Source organism: Convolutriloba macropyga, chromosome 15 (assembly GCF_964194025.1).
Source record: "Convolutriloba macropyga chromosome 15, txConMacr16.3, whole genome shotgun sequence".
In the NCBI taxonomy this organism is placed as follows: domain Eukaryota; kingdom Metazoa; phylum Xenacoelomorpha; order Acoela; family Convolutidae; genus Convolutriloba; species Convolutriloba macropyga.
In genome coordinates, this window is record NC_134482.1 from 4,865,941 (window position 1) to 4,886,150 (window position 20,210).

At 39.3% G+C, this 20,210-nt stretch overlaps 3 protein-coding genes across 3 annotated transcripts; 1 reads left to right on the forward strand and 2 right to left on the reverse strand.

The window, feature by feature from the left end:
- Positions 1 to 762: 762 nt before the first annotated feature.
- LOC142354370 (uncharacterized) lies at positions 763 to 1,729 on the reverse strand. Its single transcript, XM_075406644.1, has 2 exons — positions 1,592 to 1,729; positions 763 to 1,214 (listed from the first exon to the last, which is right to left on the reverse strand). Exons 1-2 carry the CDS (start codon positions 1,678 to 1,680, stop codon positions 944 to 946), a joined length of 360 nt encoding a protein of 119 aa, XP_075262759.1. The 5' UTR covers positions 1,681 to 1,729; the 3' UTR covers positions 763 to 943.
- Positions 1,730 to 4,329: 2,600 nt separating this feature from the next.
- LOC142353978 (bifunctional 3'-5' exonuclease/ATP-dependent helicase WRN-like) lies at positions 4,330 to 11,947 on the reverse strand. The gene is made up of 4 exons (XM_075406221.1): positions 11,747 to 11,947; positions 6,240 to 6,349; positions 5,273 to 5,406; positions 4,330 to 4,884 (listed from the first exon to the last, which is right to left on the reverse strand). Exons 1-4 carry the CDS (start codon positions 11,916 to 11,918, stop codon positions 4,614 to 4,616), a joined length of 687 nt encoding a protein of 228 aa, XP_075262336.1. The 5' UTR covers positions 11,919 to 11,947; the 3' UTR covers positions 4,330 to 4,613.
- Positions 8,646 to 9,703, forward strand: LOC142354530 (uncharacterized). The gene is made up of 2 exons (XM_075406852.1): positions 8,646 to 9,314; positions 9,449 to 9,703. The coding sequence occupies exons 1-2, from the start codon at positions 8,646 to 8,648 to the stop codon at positions 9,449 to 9,451; spliced, it is 672 nt and encodes a 223-aa protein (XP_075262967.1). The 3' UTR covers positions 9,452 to 9,703.
- Positions 11,948 to 20,210: the final 8,263 nt, after the last annotated feature.

The window sequence follows — 20,210 nt, forward strand, 5'->3', positions numbered from 1 at the left end:
TCCAAACACGGACCTCGCAATCCCTCAACAGAAGCACTGCCCCTGCGGCTATCACGCCCTTCTTTTGATATGCTGCAATCAATTTTTATTTCAGCAACAAGCTTTACTTCGGAGTGAGAATAGAGATCACTAAAAACTGAAGAATGAAAGCGTGAAAAGTCACTTGAGAAGTCAACAAATGTTATAGAAAAAACGCAAAACCGAAGCAAAAAATTTGCATAAAAAGACCAACACCTTTACAATAATTGCGACGACTTCGTTCGAGAGCAATTAAGAACTAATCGAACACCAATAATAGCGCCAGCTGTCGCTTTACTTTGGCTGGAAGTATCGACAACACATGGCAACTTATCCTCTTCAACCGCCTTTTTCTATAACACCACTCTATACTTTGAGCCCAAAACACCGTTAACCTTGCTGTAAGATTGTCTTCGTTTAAGTGAAAATGTCCGGTAAAATGGTGAAAATTCCGGTACTAAGACTAGATTGCCTGCAATATTCAAGATCCTGCTTCAATTTTTTTCAGGTTACTAAAGTTTTATCGGTTTCTCATTGTACATAGCCTCTCTACCTCCCGTGAATATCGCCCTAATGTCGAAGACTTTTAAATACTAGCACAAGAAAGTTTCTCAATTCTCATTCAGATACTATCTAAAGAGTTGAAATAAAAAATGATATTAAGATCCAGTATAACTCAAAGTATACATGGCTTTCATATTAACACGACTCTCAAAGGGGACTGTTAACAATGTGGAAAAAACATTATTCTAAAAATTGAAGTCCTGATAAGCCATAAACAAAATTTTCGCAAACACTATGCTGCATGAGCATCAATTCATCAGTAATAAAATTACAATTCTTTTCAAAAGCAAATCTCTACAACTCAATCAATTTTAATCAGTTAATAATTAGGTGTGATAAATTAGATGCTGTTAAAAAAACTTCAAGTTTTACTGTAGTTGGCAAGATCACAGTATAGTTTCCATGAAACATAAGCATCCAGTGCTGCGTATTTGATCTGATCAGAAGACAGGTTAAACTCACTCCATTGACTACATCGAATTGATTCTGTCTTCGGAAGCTGTCGGTTCGACAAATGTACACACAATCTGTCTAAGCTCCAGGTTTGATTGCACTTGAGAACCTTGTTGGCCATTTCACCGAGATCGATGACGTCAGAACCTTTGTTTGAGAGGTTCAACTGCCTTTGAAGTCTGAAAAATCAGCGGATAATTTAAATGCATGGTTCTGTTCATACATAAGGTCTTTAGCCTTGTCACCTCCATATTCGGAAGCGTATAGTAGCAAAAATTACAATGCGTTTTGTCTTACCCACTGCTTACAAAAATGAGGCTTCCATCCTAATTTTAGCTTATTTGCTCCGTACCATTGTATAGATAAAATGTGTATACTCTTTATTCTATCTTTTATCCCAAATCAAATTTCGGTTAAAGAGATTTCTTTGTGACGAAAGTAACTCAGGCTTTTTCATTTACCAACCTTTCTATGCAATAATTGCTCACAGCTTTCTATGCAATAAATGGTAACAAAAGTTACGAATCTTTTCTTTGTCTGGTTTCGCAGTGTTCACCTGTATATATCGCCCCTGACATTAACTCCAGTCTTTACAATCTGTGGATTCTCAATCAGTCTCTTCAACTCCACAGGAAAAGAGTTCATTCTCGCAAGGTGGAACAAATACACAGTCTGCTCTGAGCAACACACCTGGAGCAAACAAAACAACAACGATGAATATCAAAATCGACCACACTCAAATAATAGGCGCAGAAAAGTGCCGGCTTATTTAAGTGGTCGAAATTATATTCCACATTGCATAATAATCTGGCTATTTCCATTTAACACAACCTAACAAAAATACCATTAGGTGGCCGATGTCCGAGAAGACAAAAAATTGCGTTTTGTGGAAACGAAGCAAATTTGAGCCTGTAATTAGCCGAAAAATTTAATGTCCAAATTTTATTAGTAATTATTTGAGACCAAATTCAAACACTTATTTGTTCTTGTGAAAACCTCTAATTCTCTTCTTAATCCAAAATTAGTATCGAGAGGAACAAATCTGAAAGTAATCAACAATTAGGCTTTCTTTCATTTCGGTAATTAGATACTGTATCCGTGGGATAGGGATAGTTTGAAGCAAATTTGAACCAAATTAGGCTAGTCTCACCCGTTTCCACGCTCGCTTACAACTCTAATCTTACAACATAGGTCGCGAAAAAGTCCGACAAAATCGAGTATGCACATTGGATTTTTTGGACATTGGCCATGTAATGATAGAATCAAGTAAAGCGCCGCGGAATCAAGAACCATAGAAATAAACTGACCAACATCGGATGAATTGCTCTCAAATGACAGTGGGGGTTTAAATTAGGGGGTATTGTCTATTTTTTGTGGGTGCAAAAATTTTCGCCCTCATAGGGGTTCCAACCATCGACCACCGGCGCAGTGATCGCTAATCTTATCCGCTATGCTACAAAGGCTTTAATACTCAACCACTTGCAAGCGACAAAAGTTCGGAATGAAATCAATTGAGATCACTCTGAAATGAAGAAAAGTAACTTGAAGCGAGAAAACGTCACTTGAGAAATCACAGAATTTTCTAGAACAATAGCGCAAAATTGATCACGCAAAAATTTTCCATTAAAAAAGACACCCAAATTTACAATTTGTTCACACTTCGTTTGAGAGCAATTAATAATTGTCAGCCGAAAAGATCATTTTGACTCAACAGAAATTGGTGTAACCTGCCATTTCTGATAATAAGCCGTTAAACATTTTAGTGAACCAAAAAGAGGGGGGAAAAAGCTTCACAAATATTTTTATACAGCATTTTGCGTCAAATTCAAAGAAAGCATTTGCTATAGTCTGAAAAAATTAATTTTAAAATAATGTCAATGTCATTAAAAGCACCAACTTTGAACTCGAACTAAAAGAAAATTTCAGCCTTATTAAACCTTGAGAACTGTTATTGATAAGACCAAGTTAAAAGGAAAAAAATTCAAAATTGCTCAACTCTCAAGAAACCGCAATTATTCTTTCAAAACAATCTAAGACAAAATAGTTAATAACTTTTGATATCACATGAAAGCATTACCTAGCGTCTATCACTCCTTCTGATACCGACAATGGGGCCACTCAATATAGAAACTAGGAAACAGCCAGAAAAAGAACAAAATTGACAAAATTCAAACAATCACAGAGCGTTTAGCAAACAGCGTCTAGGTCATATAAGCCATTAAGTGCCCTTTGCTGAATCGAAAAGATACTATTAACCGTTATTAGATTACATAAGACATTATTCAAGAATATCAGGAAAAAACATCGAAAATAGAAGTCAATCTGCCACACAAATGTCAACTAAAAAACGCTTCAAACCTGCTCACTTATTCTCTTTACTTCGTCAGCGGGATTACATTCCCTACTCTAATTTGACTTGAAAAAACTACTCATTTCCATCAAAAAGTCGAAAGTGAGGGATACAATCAGCACAGCGGTACAATCCGAATCCTTTGGACTGCAAAAAATAAACCGACTATTGTCGGATGGATTGCTCTCGAATGACAGGTGAGGCAATTTAACTCAGGGGCGGTATCCTAGATACATTTTTCATGGATGCAAAAACAATTGACCACAGCGGGATTCCAAACACGGACCTCGCAATCTCTCAACAGAAGCTCTGCCCATGTGGCTATCACGCCCTTCTTTTGATATGCTGCAATCGGTTTTTATTTCAGCAACAAGCTTTACTTCGGAGTGAGAATAGAGATCACTAAAAACAGAAGAATGAAAGCGTGAAAAGTCACTTGAGAAGTCAAAGAATGTTATAGAAAAAAACGCAAAACCGAAGCAAAAAATTTGCATAAAAAGACCAACACCTTTACAATAATTGCTACGGCTTCGTTCGAGAGCAATTAAAAACTAATCGAACACCAATAATAGCGCCAGCTATCGCTTTACTTTGGCTAAATTTGGCTGGAAGTATCGACAACACGGCAACTTTGACCTCTTCAACCGCCTTTTTCTATAACACCACTCTATACTTTGAGCCCAAAATACCGTTAACCTTGCTGTAAGATTGTCTTCGTTTAAGTGAAAATGTCCGGTAAAATTTTGGAGAAAATTTCGGTACAAAGACTAGACTGATGCAATATTCGAGATCATGCTTCAATTTTTTTCAGGTTACTAAAGTTTTATCGGTTTCTCATTGTACATAGCCTCTCTACCTGCCGTGAATATCGCCCTAATGTCGAAGACTTTTAAATACTAGCACAAGAAAGTTTCTCAATTCTCATTCAGATACTATCTAAAGAGTTGAAATAAAAAATCATATTGAGATCCAGTATAACTCAAAGTATACATGGTTTTCATGTTAACACGACTCTCAAAGGGGACTGTTAACAATGTGCAAAAAACATTATTCTAAAAATTGAAGTCCTGATAAGCCATAAACAAAATTTTCGCAAACACTATGCTGCATGAGCATCAATTCATCAGTAATAAAATTACAATTCTTTTCAAAAGCAAATCTCTACAACTCAATCAATTTTAATCAGTTAATAATTAGGTGTGATAAATTAGATGCTGTTAAAAAAACTTCAAGTTTTACTGTAGTTGGCAAGATCACAGTATAGTTTCCATGAAACATAAGCATCCAGTGCTGCGTATTTGATCTGATCAGAAGACAGGTTAAACTCACTCCATTGACTACATCGAATTGATTCTGTCTTCGGAAGCTGTCGGTTCAATACATGCACACACAATCTGTCTAAACTCCAGGTTTGATTGCACTTGAGAACTTTGTTGGCCAATTCGCCGAGATCGATGACGTCAGAACCTTTGTTTGAGAGGTTGAACTGCCTTTGAAGTCTGAAAAATCAACGGATAATTTAAATGAATGGTTCTGTTTCATACATAAGGTCTTTTGCCCTGTCAGCTCCATATTCGGAAGTGTATAGTAGCAAAAATTACAATGCGTTTTGTCTTACCCACTGCTTATAAAAAACCTTAAAAATGAGGCTTCCATCCTAATTTTAGCTTATTTGCTCCGTACCATTGTATAGATAAAATGTGTATACTCTTTATTCTATCTTTTATCCCAAATCAAATTTCGGTTAAAGAGATTTCTTTTTGACGAAAGTAACTCAGGCTTTTTCATTTACCAACCTTTCTATACAATAATTGTTCACAGCTTTCTATGCAATAATTGGTCACAAAAGTTACGAATCTTTTCTTTGTCTGGTTTCGCAGTGTTCACCTGTATATATCGCCCCTGACATTAACTCCAGTCTTTACAATCTGTGGATTCTCAATCAGTCTCTTCAACTCCACAGGAAAAGAGTTCATTCTCGCAAGGTGGAACAAATACACAGTCTGCTCTGAGCAACACACCTGGAGTAAAAAAAATCAATACAAAGGTGAACCATCAAAATCGATCATAATCGAATAATAGGCGCGGAAAACTGCCAGTTTATGTAATTGGTTGAAATTCCACATTGTATGACAATCTGGCTACTTCCGATAAGTCCGAGAAGACAAATTCCGGTAAAATTTGCGTTTTGTGGAAACAAAGCAAATTTGAGCCTGTAATTAGCCTAAAACTTTACTGCCCTAACTTTAGTAGTAAATATTTGAGACCATATTTAAACACTTAATTGTTCTTATGAACAGTGTTATGGGTAATTGCGAAAGCCGCTAATTCTTAATCCACAAATAGTATCGAGAGGAATATTTCTGAAATTAATCCCCAAATAGGCTCTCTTTAATTTCGGTTATTTAGACACTGTATCCGTGGGAGAGGGATAGTTTGAAGCAAATTTGATCTATATTAGCCTAGTGTCGCTTGTTTCCACGCAATCTTACAACTCAAATCATGGGTCGTGAAAAAGCTCGACAAAATCGCGTATGCATTCTGGATTTATCGGATATTGGCCTTGTAATGATAGTTTTTGTAAGTGCAAAAATTTCCTCCCTCAGAGGTTCCAATCACCGACCTCCCGCGCAGCGATCGCACATCTTAACTACTAAGCCATGTCGGCTCCTACAGTCTTCAATGCTCAACCAAAAATGCGCAAAAAATTGATCACGCAAAAATTTTGCATTCAAAAAAGGACACACATTTGCAATAATTGCTTCACAGAATTCGTTTCAGAGCAATTAATAATTGTCAGCCGACCAATAGTGGCCTGTTTTCAGTAACTTTCTTGTACTAAATTTCTACTAACTTGTACTAAATCGACTACTGCTGATTTTGGATTTCTGCTGTAATTATTTACATCCCATTCTGCATCAAAACCGACAACAAACGGAGACCAGTCTGAGTGGGTGAACGGAGCTGAAAATTTGAACTGTGTTTTTATATGCTGCATATTTGAAGGCAATTCATTGAAACAAAAAGATCTTAAATAGTTTAAACAAAATTTTGAGTTGTGTTCGAATGTGTTTAGGCAAATCTAGGCAAATCAAAGCAAGATGATATACTGCATATAAAATTTTACAGAATAATTCTATGCTCGACGAAATCGAAACCAGTCAGCGACGATATCTTACCAATTGCAGACATAAGCCGACTAACATAGGGTGAAACGCTCTCGAACTACAGGCGAGGCAACAATTTAGAAAGGGGACTGGGGAAGGGCTCCAACCAGAGATTAGAGTCGCGGACATTAACCCCTACTTATATTAAATAGTTTCAGTTTAAATATGATATATGGGGCAGCCGTGGTGGCCCCCTGACTTTGCTGATGATCATATTTGGAGCAAGTTCACTGCATCAACTTATTGTAGCGACACCAAAAGACACCCGAAAGAAGCTCAGACGTTGGGTATTCACGAAGCCTGGCCTGAGTCTCAATATCAGAGCAAACAATCAGAAGAAAGTTGTTCAAAATATCTGGCAATTAAACGTTTTTCGAAAAGAAAAAGCTGTTATTTGGCACGATACGATCAACAACTCAATATCCCCGCATTCCAGCAACAACTATCACCCCCTCACCACTGCTGAGCTCATTGCCGATCTCAAGATACTTAAGCCCCACATTGCCGCAATATTATATGTCCAACGCGAAGGAGTCCCGAACATAAAGGAGGAACTTTGCAAAACAGGAATCCTTATTATCGACATCATCAAACACCTGCTACCGAAGCGGCAGGCTAAGAACCCCATCTTGACTCGGCAGTACCGACAACTGCACATTGGCCGTTTCTTGGAACAGAGACTCTCTGGAAAAGTCTTAGCCCATCTTAGACAACTTCAGGATCTTCGTCCCCGCCGAAACAGGAGGAGGAACAACCTGTCACTGAGACGACGGATTACAAGACAGAGACAACAATCGCCCGAAAACAGTGGACTCACAATCACTATTCAAAACCCCTGAAAAGTTTTAGCTGCTTACTCTTAGTCTTTCACGTGACCGTCTCTTAAGTGAGTTCGTGTTACCGAAAGGCTTTTTCTTTTCTTTTTGAGCAGTCTTTCACGTGACCGTCTCTTAAGTGAGTTCGTGAATTCTGTCCTGCATCTGTTCTCTGAAAATTAAACTTTTCATGTGACCGTCTCTTAAGTGAGTTTGAGTTGTCAGAAAAGCTATATTTTTCAGAGTTAAGTTTTCAGTTTCACGTGACCGCCTCTTAAGTGAGTGTGTGTTACCGACACTGCCTATTAAGTTATTCATCAACAATCCGTTAAGACAAATCAAAATCTTTTGCATGTGCTAGCCAAAATGTCCTCAAGAGTTATCACGTGCCAATCTTGCAATCACAAGATTGCAAAGAAGGAAGCAAAATTCTCATGTGCCTACTGCAGCAAAGCAATGCACATGACACCCGACTGCACAGGCTTCGAACAGTCCAGTATTGAAGTCCTTGTCAAGTTAGAAGCAAATCTGCTTCACATCTGTAACGAATGCAGTGAAAATAAGACACAGAAGTCCATCTTAAAACCTGCTGAACAGTCGAAATTGGAAGACGATCTAACAGACCTCCGAGAACAAATGAAAAAGTTCCAGCAAATCATTGAAAACTCAAATGCAATGATCGAAAATGTAAAGAAAGACTTGACCGAATTAAAGTCAACTGCTCCCAAGAGTTATGCACAAGCTGTTGGAAAACTGCCCGGTAGCACAATTCGCGACGTGTCAAATGCAAACAACATTCCTGGTCTGGGAATTCGAATAAGAGGTATACCTGAGAGTAGAACCAAAACACCAGACGAGCGTATGCATTCCGACATCGAATCGGTTGAGCAAATCCTAGACTTCTTGAAAATCAAAGACAAACGCATGAGCAAAATTCATCGTCTCGGTAAATTTGACCCTGACAAAAAAGGGGCACGCACTATACTTGTTTGCATGGAAAACATCATAAGTAAAGACCTGATTCTGAAATCAGCTCACCTGCTAAAGGCCTACGAACAACCAATCTTCATAAGTCCTGAGCTGTCTGCAACGGACGCGAAAAAAGAAAATGAATGTCTGCGCATTCGCCGTGATCTCATTGACAATCATAATTACAATAGCAGGCAAGTTCGTATTAGAAATCTCAAGGTGGAGCATAAAGTTGGAGACAACTGGGTTGTCTTTGAAAACGCACAAAAAGAGAATACTGGTATCAACTGGTGACTATACACACTCGAAATGCTTTCGTTCAATGTAAGGAGTCTGATGAAATTTGAGCGTCGCCTGAAGTTCTCAGACTGCTTGTCAACGCGAAGCTATGACATTTTATGCCCCACTGAAACATGGCTGACTCCTGATGTTCAAAACTATTCGCTCTTCCTACCTGCATACACGATCTACCGAAATGACAGAATACCATGCGAACACGAAACGAAACACGGTGGCGTACTTATAGCAATCAGATCGACTATTATGCACGAACAAATTTTGATTGACCTAAATCTTGAGGATTTTGTGGTGATTAGTGTACAAACAAAACCACAGCCGACTCTCATATGCTGTTTGTACAGCCCCCCATCAGACAGCGACTACACCTGGTCGCCGCAACAGTTAGAAATTCTGCTCTCCAAAATATCAAATCATGCTAAAAGAATAGGCTACCAAGGCGTGTTCATTTGTGGAGACATCAACTTCTCCAAAACAGACTGGAACAACATGAGCTCCAATTCCGAGTGTGAAAACGCTGTTCTGGATGCTCTTTCGGAATACAATTTCCTGAACTACTCAAATCTTCAGTTAGACGTCATTCTGGCCAACAACCCTGACCAGATTGTCAAAACTGATCTTGACACCGATCTTTACAACTGTTACGCACTAAACGGCAAGCCATGTGCTGATCATCTACCGGTCAGTGTTACAGTAAACGCATTCCATAGCGAACTATACATTCCTCATCAAGTCAAATATGCCTTTAAGAAAGCGGATTGGGACGAATTGAATAAGGCTATAGTAGACAGTCCTTTCAACCCTTACTGTTTCAGTAATCTCGATTTCCTTGTCAAAAAATGGTACGAATGGATCTTCAGCCTCATCGATCATTTCATTCCGAAAGTTACAAGACACAGGTCAACGCTTCCACCTTGGGTATCCAGCCGTACCTCACACCTGATGAAGAAGTTAGCTACAAAAAAGAAGCAATGGGTCTCTCCGGTCTTGTCAAAACTCCTGAAGTTGAAGAAAATGGAGCGTCAAATAAAAGAAGCCACAAATGAAGATTTGAAAATGTTTGAAACCGAAATCTTTCAAAGTGGACAGTTCAGCAACATCCAGAAGTACCTACGTTGTGTTCGCAAGTCACCAAACGTTCCTCCTGTCGTCACTCTGTCCACTCAAAAAGCCGAAACTGACCAAGAAAAGGCCAAATTATTCAATCAGTTTTTCCAAAGTGTTTTCAACGAGAAGCAACATCACTGCATAACTTTTGAGAACAGAGGCCTCAATAGTCTCCTTTTCTCCGAAACCGAAATCCAGCACATATTGGAACACTTAACTCTGAACAAGTCTACGGGACCTGACAACATCGGAAACATTGTTTTGAAAAAGTGCGCCTTCTCACTCAGCAAGTCACTCCTCCTCCTATTCCAAACAATCTCGAATAAAGGAATCTTCCCCAGATACTGGAAAATCAGTCAAGTTACGCCAGTGTTCAAAGGGGGAAACAAATCAGACACTACTTGTTATCGACCGATTAGTTTACTCTGCTGTGTGTCAAAAGTCCTTGAGCGTCTCATCTTCAACACACTATACAAGTTTTGCCAACACCGCCTACAGGAAAACCAATATGGATTCCGAAAAAATACGTCAGCAGTGGTACAATTGTTGGTCTACCTTGATTCAATTTACCAAAAGTACGATGACCCCACAGTAGACAACCTGACAATTCTGTATCTCGACTTTGCTAAGGCCTTCGATAAAGTACCGCATGACTTGCTTATACTGAAACTCCAGTCCTTTGACATTGGCGGAAAGTTGTTGCAACTCATAAGCTCCTACTTGAGCGACAGGGAGCAATATGTTAAAATAAATGCGGAAACATCCACTCCAGTAAGTGTCAGCAGTGGAGTTCCACAAGGCTCCATTCTCGGACCACTGCTCTTTCTGCTGTTCATAAATGATCTACCAGCTTCAGTGTCAAATTGTGAAAGTTTTGGATATGCCGATGATTTCAAGATAATTGCATTGACTCAGAGCCAACTCACGATTGGTGCCATGACTATACAGAATTGGTGCTCCGAAAACAAAATGCAACTGAACACCTCTAAATGCAAGCTCCTCAACATAAAAGGCACTTTGACAGCAGCAATAGACAACCTTGAAATTGAACCGACGAATCTTCAGCGCGACCTAGGACTATGGATCACCTCAAATCTCACGTGGAACGATAACTGTACCACGAGAACGAAGAAGGGATTAAGTGCACTGTTCCAACTGAAACGAAACCTGTCTACAAACAGCACGCGAAACAGTAAGCTAAATTCTTACGTTGGTTACGTTGTGCCAGTCCTGACCTACTGCTCTCAAGCATGGCAGCCGAACAAGTCGAATCTTGCGAAGTTTGAAAGGGTGCAGGAAATTGCTACCAAGTGGATACTGAATGCAAGTTTTGAATACAAAGATCGACTTCTACAGCTAAAGCTGCTGCCTCTCAGCTTATATGTCGAAATGCACAATCTCCTGCTTCTGATATCATTGGATAGAAACGAATACGACGTTGTTGTTGATCTACCTAGAGTCACCGAAGATAAAACTCGACAGCATACAAGAGGAGAACTGACGATCGGAACGAATCGACTCTACAAAACCGATGAAAACTTCTTCCATCGTACAAAATTATTATACAATATTATTATCAGAGTGTACACCAGCTACGGAAAATATCTCAATAAAGACACCATCTCCAAAATCTACTGGGACTACTTTCTGAGAAAATATGACAAGAGGGACAAATGCACTTGGCGAATTGTTTGCAAATGTGACCACTGCAATAACTGGAAAAAACTAGACTAAACTAAAACCACCTTTGGACTGAACTCATGTGGGTCTAACAAACCCTTGGATTTATTTATGTTTAAATCCTAAAGCCTTTACTACTACTACTACTACTACTACTCTACCCGGGTTATGTACGGTCACCGCTCATAATCAGTTTTATTTTCGCATGACTAAATGTCTGAATGCGCGCAATTCAAATCACTCAAAAAATTTAAAAGTCAAGCGAGAAAAATTCACTATCTGCCTAACAACTATTTAAAAAACCGTGTCAAGAATCATCTGCTCACCCTGTGCTCGACACTCCTGCAACAATTCTTCGCAAATCAAGGAAGCCTCGTTCTCGTTCGCCACTAAAACAATCTTTCCGCAAAATTCCATTGGCTTCATTTCTGCCTCAGACATTTTAGGATCATTTTCAGATTCAGATGACATCCAAGTGGGCAATCTGCGACCAGGCATTTAGCTAACTGAAAAGAACAACGTGAGAGAATACAGTTTAGTTTTGTAATTGTATCGGATTTTCAGGCGAGCTGTTGAGATCACTTCCTTTCTGATAGTATTCATCAATTTTCCCTGCAGATGTGAGTCAAATGCAAACATGCAGGTACCGGGGTTCACTTTATTGAAATAAGCGTTTAGTAATATTCAACACAGCAGATTTTTTTTGCAACAAGTAAATTAAAATTATAACCATACGGTTAAATATACTTGAAACAGAAAATATATCAAATCATTCAAACAAAATATTATAATAAACATCAACAATTTCGTAAAGAATCACATTATAAAATTTTCGTTCGATTGCTTTCTTCCTAAAAATAAAAATAGCTTTTAAAAGCTCCTACGTTGCTATTCAAAGGAATTTTTTCATGTTGAGAGAGCAAGAAACCGTTCAACGTTTTCTTAAAAACGTTTTCATTTTTTGCCAACCGAAGCCAATGTGGTAACTTACTCCATTTTTGTACGCATTGACGAACAATCGAATTCATTCCAAATCTGGTTTTGGCATTTTGTCTAAATTTGAATTGTTTTGTTCGAGTATTCTGATGAAGACTCAGATACCCGTGAAAACTTTCAGAATTTTTTGGCCTAGCGATATCGTAATGAAATTTGATTAGCGACATTTTTGCTATTATTAGCTCAGCTGGTAGGGTCTTTGTCTGGATTAGCAGATCTCTGCTTTGTCATGCTTTTTGCGTAGAAAGCACACCTTTATACCCCAGTTAATCTGTCGGTTAAGGCGTTTTAGGTTTTTTGCAGATAAATTTTGGAAAAAGATTGCCGAAAACGATAAGTGTGAACGTACAAGTGATTTTAGAAATGCTATTGTGATAATGCTATTGTGATAAACTTAAAAAATCGCGAACTGATTGAAAGTCCAAATAACACAAATTGGAAAGACACATTAGACAGAAAAAATTGGTTTGAATAGCAATGCCGTTGAATGTCAAAATTTGAGAACTGGTATCACATTAAATAACAAAATACAAGTAAGGAGCAATGCAAAAAATGTTTGAAAAATTTTTCAATGCAAAAATGTAACTTAAGAAATGCACCTCCCCAACACTGGGAATTTTGGCTATTCGGGGACCCTCCCAGCACTACGTCTTCATAAAACATTTCCTATTGTTTAAATCTAAATTGATTATATTATATATATAAAGTATAAGAAAGTCCCCTCTTTGCGGGAAGATGTGAGCTAATTTGCTAGTTTTGTTTGGGAGGTTGATGAAATAAGTAACGTGACAGTCACAGTGATTTGCTTGTTCACTTTTCCAGTCGCCTCTATGAACTTGCTGAGGGATTGGCAGTAATCGTAAGTGAGTAGATTGAGCTCTTCAATGTTCACTGCTCTGTAGTGGTCCCATAGACGGCCATAGAAGAAGTAATGAGCCGTTTTCCTCAGCTGAGCCGCACATACACATGTGTGATGCACACTGATTCCGTCTTCATTTGAACTCTGCAAACAGACGAGTGTTACCAAAGACAAGGCTGCATTTTCTGTTGGCTAAGTAAGGATTTCCAAGGATCAGAGGCTCTTGCTGTGGCAGTCTGGCTTTGTGTCTCTAAACATTCTCAGGACAGCGAAGTTACCAGGTAAGTTACCATCTTCTCAGCCACAATTGATTGATGAAAGCAGTGACTGACTGAGTACTATATCCTTCAGCAGGATATTCACCTGTGACTCATTCTATTTTTCTCAGACGGCTTTCGAGATGCCCTGTCGATCGCGCGTGATCAAGTGCGTTGAATTGAGCTTCAGACACTATATCCGGTTGATTCTGTTTCAATTTTGTCAGAAATTTTGCGCTAATGCTCTGGAACAGAATATCTAGTGGGGGAACTCCAAGCAAGACTTCACAGGCAGACATTGACGGAAACATGCAGTTCTTGAAAATCGATCTGAAAATGCTGTTGCACTTGTAGCTTTTTCAGGTGAAAATGTGCCGAAAGTGGGGAAGCATAGGTGAGTTGCGGTTGGATAACGTTTTGAAAAGGAGTGTCTGTGTGTTGAGTGTGAGACCCCATCGCTTCGAACATTTCCGCTGGATCGAGATCCAACTTTTTTGTCCCTTACTGATATCATTGTCGAGATTTTTCTTTTATGTCAGTTTCTTGTCGATGATTAATCCGAGTGAATTCTTTCGTTTTGCATAATTGACGGTTAAGAAAGATTGTCGATGGTATAGTTTCATCTGTGTGGAGTGACATTATATCTGTTTTTGAACCGTTCACTTTCAATTTCCAGTTGAAGCACCAACTTTCTATCGAACCGCACAGGTTTCCGAGCTGGTCTGCCAGGTTAGCTGGCGAATCCGCATGAACCAGTATCGATGTATCATCTGAATATTTGAACACTTTGTGCGGGCTGATCAAGAAATCGTTGATAAACAAGATGAGTTGGATCGGTGATAAAACGCTTCCATGAGGCAGGCCGATTTGGATTTCGAATTCGTCAATTCTAAAAGATTCAATCTGAATGAAAGCTTTTCTGTTTTGTAAGAAAGTTTCTATGAGCTTCAAAAGATTACCGCTGACTCTATAGCCTTTGAGTTTATAGAGCAAACCGTTGGTCCAAACACTATCAAACGTTTTTTTCCATGTCGATATTTACTAGGGCGCTAGAGTGGCTATTTTTCCGCCCCTCCGCTTCAAGTTGAAGTCCGCACAGCGAACGAACTGCGCCTCTGTGAGATCTAAAACTTTCCTGGCGTTCTTCAAGAAAATTATATCTATCGACGTGTCGTCTTAGTCTGTGCTCGATCATTTGCTCAAAAACCTATCCAATGTGGGAAGCGATCGACAGAGGCCAATAACTGGAGGGGACGTCGTATGATTTTTTGTCAGCTTTTTTCATGAATATCACTCTAGAGATGTTCCAGGGCCAGAGACTTTTCCTGAGGCACATATTGAAGAGTCTTAGTAGGATTTCTATAAATTTGGCGCCGACTTTCTTCAGCATTTTAGGATATATCTGATCATTGTCTAAAGAACAAAAGCGAGAGCAGTTTCTTAGAGCGCGGACAAGTTCGCATCCGGAAAAGTTTTTGGAGAGGGGATCGTTGTCCGAAGTATCGAAGAAACTGGATGAGGCGACTGCTGCATTCGCATGAGCTTCGTGAACTCTCTTGAACGTTTCCTGTTGGAGATGCCTACCTTCGAGGTACGTTTTTCTGAAGAATTCCCCAGCAATTTTTTTGGGTGAGCAGAGGTGTTTTTCATTGTCGTCTTTTATTGCTCTAAACGTTCCGGCCTCGCGTTTGAGGAATCGGCTATATAGCCGCCAGAAGTCTTTGCCTTTTTTGTGCCCGAGTTCCATGAGAGTATCCGACAACCACTTTGAGGAGTGTTCGCTAAGGAGCATCTTGAGGTGATCTCTTGCTGTATCGAGCTTAGCCCCCTTACTTCTGTTAGAGTGATACTTGAACTTTTTCCTAACGTATCGGAGGTTGTCACTGGCAATCTTGAGTTCATCGTTCCAAAACGTTTTGCTGTGTTTCTTGATGGTCTTGAAGGGTATGGAACTGTCGGTCGCTTTGAGGACAATTTTTACCAGTTTTAGCCAGAGGGCGGTACGATCATCTTCTTGTATGATTTCTAGTTTGCTTTCGATAATATCACGCCATTCAACCCAGTTGGCTTTGTCAATCCATGGTTTCCTTTGAGAGCAGAAAGTTGTGGAAGGGCGGCTCCAAACGACTGTGACGGGTATATGCCCCCTGTTGGGAGCCCCGGTAAAGAGCTCAACAACTTCATCGGTAGCCAGAGTGAAGGTTTGGTTGGTGATTTTTCCCGATACCAAAAATTGGTCAATGACGCTGTCAAGGCTCACCTTTGTTGAGGAGTTTTAGACTTGAGGCAAGTTTTTCGTCTAGTACAACACCATGGGTGTTAACTGTTAACTGTGGAGTCACTCCAGTTAGTATGTCGAGCGTTCAAGTCACCTAGGAAGAGAAGACCTTCCAGCCTATGGGCCTCCACATACTCTTGTGTTCTTCTGAGCTGAGACAGCCATATTTCTAATAGCGTTAATAAGTTGGGGCAAATATACGCCGTTGTGGCTAGCATTTTGACAATTTTTATCAAGACGATGATCCAGACACTATCAATCTCAGGTATTTCCAATTCTACAGACCGAGTGTATGAAACACTCTCCAACAACAAAATAGCAACGCCTCTATCATCGTGGGAACATTCAATGTAGTTATCAAAAATATCTTTCTCAACAAAGGTCCTCATTAGTTGAGAAAACAAAGAAAGGTTTTTGTATCGTCCAGGCATTTGTTTAAGTCTACTTTGCAGTAATCACTCAGTCCAATTATATTCAGTTCCAGAAATTTACATTGATTACCACGTCATTTCCGATATGGAGTTGATTCATCAGTTTTTGGATTTGGTTTGGCAGGGTTGTACCTCTCGATGAACATAAATTTGATATATATTTCAGGTATGAGGGGCACTCAGTCGCATCAGCTTTGTGATCACCGTTGCAGTTAGCACAATAAGGAGGACTATCTTTTTTTCACAGATTTTAAAATTGTGGTTGCCCGATTAATGACAACATGGAGGTGTTGACTTGCAGTCTTTGCTAACATGTCCAAAGCGTTTGCACTTAAAACATCGTATGACTTGTATCAAACGTTGTTGGAAAACGATTGGTCTGTAAAACAAGCTTTCGATTAAGATGCTTACACTGATCGCCCATTCCGCGTCGTTGAGGTTTTTGGCAACTAACTTAACGGTTTCTAGTTTAGTTCCGTCTTCTTTGATGCTTTCATGCCTTCGAAATCATTCGCCAGGAGTTGTTCAATTTCGGAGTATTCGAGTTCGGTTGGTACGCCTTTGATGAGCAGTCTAATGTTTTGGTTTTCGGTTTCGACTGCCTTTTTGATGAGAATTTCAGAGCCGATGAAGTTACTCTTCCGAGAGGTGAAATCTTCTTCCGCTTCGTTTTTTGTGAATAAATCTAGATGTATGTTGCCTGGAACCGTCTGAAACGCAAACACTACTCGCTTGAGAGGGAAATATTTAGCAAAGTCCTTTTGATAGCTACACTGTTTTCGTAAGTTTTTGTTTTGGACACAATTAGGATTTTTGACAGGTCTTTTGTTACTGGTTTATCAACCAGTCCTGTTTTTGTCGCGGCATGAACGGGTACAGCGGCATTGTCCTTCGTTCTCTCCTGGAAAGTTGGCTTTGCATCTATTTGGGCTTGAAGGGCTTGTATAGTGGCAGTCATGTCTTTGATTTGGTTCTCCATTTCCAGTAGCTTGGCATTGTCCCAATATCCTTGATCTACAAGAGCATCAATTCTTTGGATCAAAAGAATGAATTGGTCTTGCTGTATGAGATTACATGGTTGGGACTTGCAGTTTTTGCATATCCATATCCATTGTGCAGAGCCGTATTTTGCTAGAACAGGTAGATCCGCAGCGTCAATGTTGGCACAAGAACCATGTAGCCACTCTTGGCATTTATCACAACCGATAGCAAGGTTGTTGTTTCTGTCGAATTTTTTCCGACATTTTTGGCATTAATCATCGGACGTTGAAGTTAGATTGGCCCCCCTCATGGTGAGTTCTTGCACCCTCACCCGCGCAGGCAATTCTGGGTCAATTAAAGGAAATTGTTTTTCGCCGGCAGCTACGAGACAACAAGGTATCTACTTTAGGCGCGGTGAAAAAGAAACTAAAAACTGTAAACCTTCCTCAGACACCTACGAGACAACAAAGTATCTAGCTTAGGCGCTTTAGAAGAAAACAGTTTATAACAGAATTGCTGATCACGTCGTGCCAGAAAATAATGTCTCGCTCAAAACCAATTGATCCTCGTTTAATTTGATTTATTTCGAATATTGCTCTCAAATATTGAATTCTCGCACCCTCCCATGCACACAACTACGGGTGAGGTTAAAGGAAATTGTTTTTCGCCGGCACGTACGAGATAACAAAGTATCTACTTTAGACGCGGTGAAAAACAAACTAAAAACCGTAAACCTTCCTCAGACACTTACGAGATAAAAAACTATCTACCATAGGCGCTTTAGAAGAAAACAGTTTATCAGAATTGCTGATCACGTCGTGCCAAAGGATGTCTCGCTGAAAACCAATTAATCCTCGTTTATTTTGAATGCTTTCGAATATTGGCAACGTGCAGCCATATAGAATACCATATCAGTACCGGTCTCTGAAAATTGTTGAAGAGAAAGGACACCCAAGATGCCCGGTTTTTAATTATAAGCTGAAACTATTTAACAAGTTTATCACAACAATTACGCTAAAACAAACAATTAATGACGAAAGTAGATCAGTCAAACTAACAGCCTCCCTTCTTCAACCACAGCTCCCATTGAAGGATCAACAAATTTGCGCCGCCTAATCGTCCTTGACCCACAAATGCAGAGGATTGAACTCCCTAGGAAAGCAAAGCTGATTTTTCTCTTGGTGTATAGTAGTACCACTGCTACATATACCAGCGTAGCAGCTGATATCAGCCTATCCGCGTACCAGCTGAAGTAAGCGAATCTCAAGCTAGTTGTTTCAATGCTATTGAAGCTGATGGGTCAGCTCCGTCACTGCATGCAGACAAGTGAATAAGATTTTGCTTTCTCAACCTCAGTTTATTTTTGTTTCCACTTGTTTTTTTTAAATAGATCCACAAATGCGCATGTTGCATCCAATGGATTAGTGTCTATTGAAAATTTGGCTTACAGAGGGACACGATGAGCCGTTTGACTCAACCAGGAGAGGCGTCAGTATAAAACAGTTAGCATTGGAGACAAATCGACCATCGAATGTAATGAGTTGGGTGTGATAACAAAAAAAATGTGAAGAGCAAATTTTTAGTAGAACGCTACTGAAAGAAAACAATCACAAATTAACATGTAACTCTTGAGTAAAACTAAGTCACACCGCCAGTGAATAGGTGGACTCCAACAACAACGGAAGACTAGTATACGTTTAGGATACCAAAGGTTTCAGTAAGGTCCACCTCCTCAATCGCGCGGTAGTTACGAAGCGTTTTCCGACGATGCTTAGAGAGTTTTATTCAGGTTAAGGACGGGAGATTGTTGTTATGCGTAAACGTTATTTTTGCAACAATTTTGTGTTACTTGAGGCCCAAATTTTATGGCGCCATTAATTGAATTTGCAGCAAGTATGAACGCCATTAAACTTTTTCTCAGTACATCGTTGCTGAAACTCTCTCAAAATCCGAACGCAATTCTCAGATAATCGACTTACAGACTTTTCTACGCAATTATGCCGATCTTATGTAGATAAAATCAAAATTATGCAGATAAATCCAGGAATGAGCGCAAATTGGAAAAAAAACAGTTCTGATTTTTAGTAAAAATTGAAAAACTTGATAAATTTGCTTTTTTCAAATCGAGAAATTTATGCAGTCGTTACGGTTGTTAAAGAGTTTTTTTCATTTTTGTCAATTTTTTCAAAGTTTTTTTTGCTACGCTTCTATGTCAAGAACAGTAAAACAACCGCAATTTGACTGATTCTAAATTTTGACGAAAAATTGATTTTTTTTAAAAAAACTGTAGAGAGTGGGTTATTGGTAACCAAGCGCCAATTCAAAACTCTGAAAATAAGAATCAAACCGAGGAAAGTTAGACGGGTTTACCTGGATTTGTTGGTAGATATCGATATACATCACACACAATATAGTTTTTGTTTGTCTGAACTACTCCTCAGTCCAATAAAAGGGTTCATGCTACTTCGGTCCCGTCAAATTTAATTGATACGGCCACCTATGGTACCGTCTTTGTCGTCCGATGTCCAGAAAAAAAGACGCTAAGCTGTGAAACAGGTCGTGTGCCAGTATCATGCGCGTTTGTAGGCTTTTTTATCCTCCGATGTCCAGCTACAGGGGCATTAGATTGTGTCAGTAGTTCTTTTCCAGGATTCCAGTCTATTACTGTGCTCTTAAACAGCTTCTCTGGGCTCTTTATTATTGTAGCATCCCGATAATTGTATACATCGTGACCAAATTTAAAACGATTTGAGAGATCGCGCAGCCATTTAGGTTGGACGGCAGGTTTCAATTATTACATTAGCTCGAATATGAAGATTCCCGACCTGGTTGCGTTTTAGTTACTGCCAGTAAAAAGATAATACAGAGCGGCGTATTTCTGTACTTTAATATTCAATTGGACGGTAGATCTATTGAAGCAATAAGTATTCTGCTACGGCTCGCGACAACTAAAATGTAGATGAAAACTTTCTATTGGAGCTTTAAATT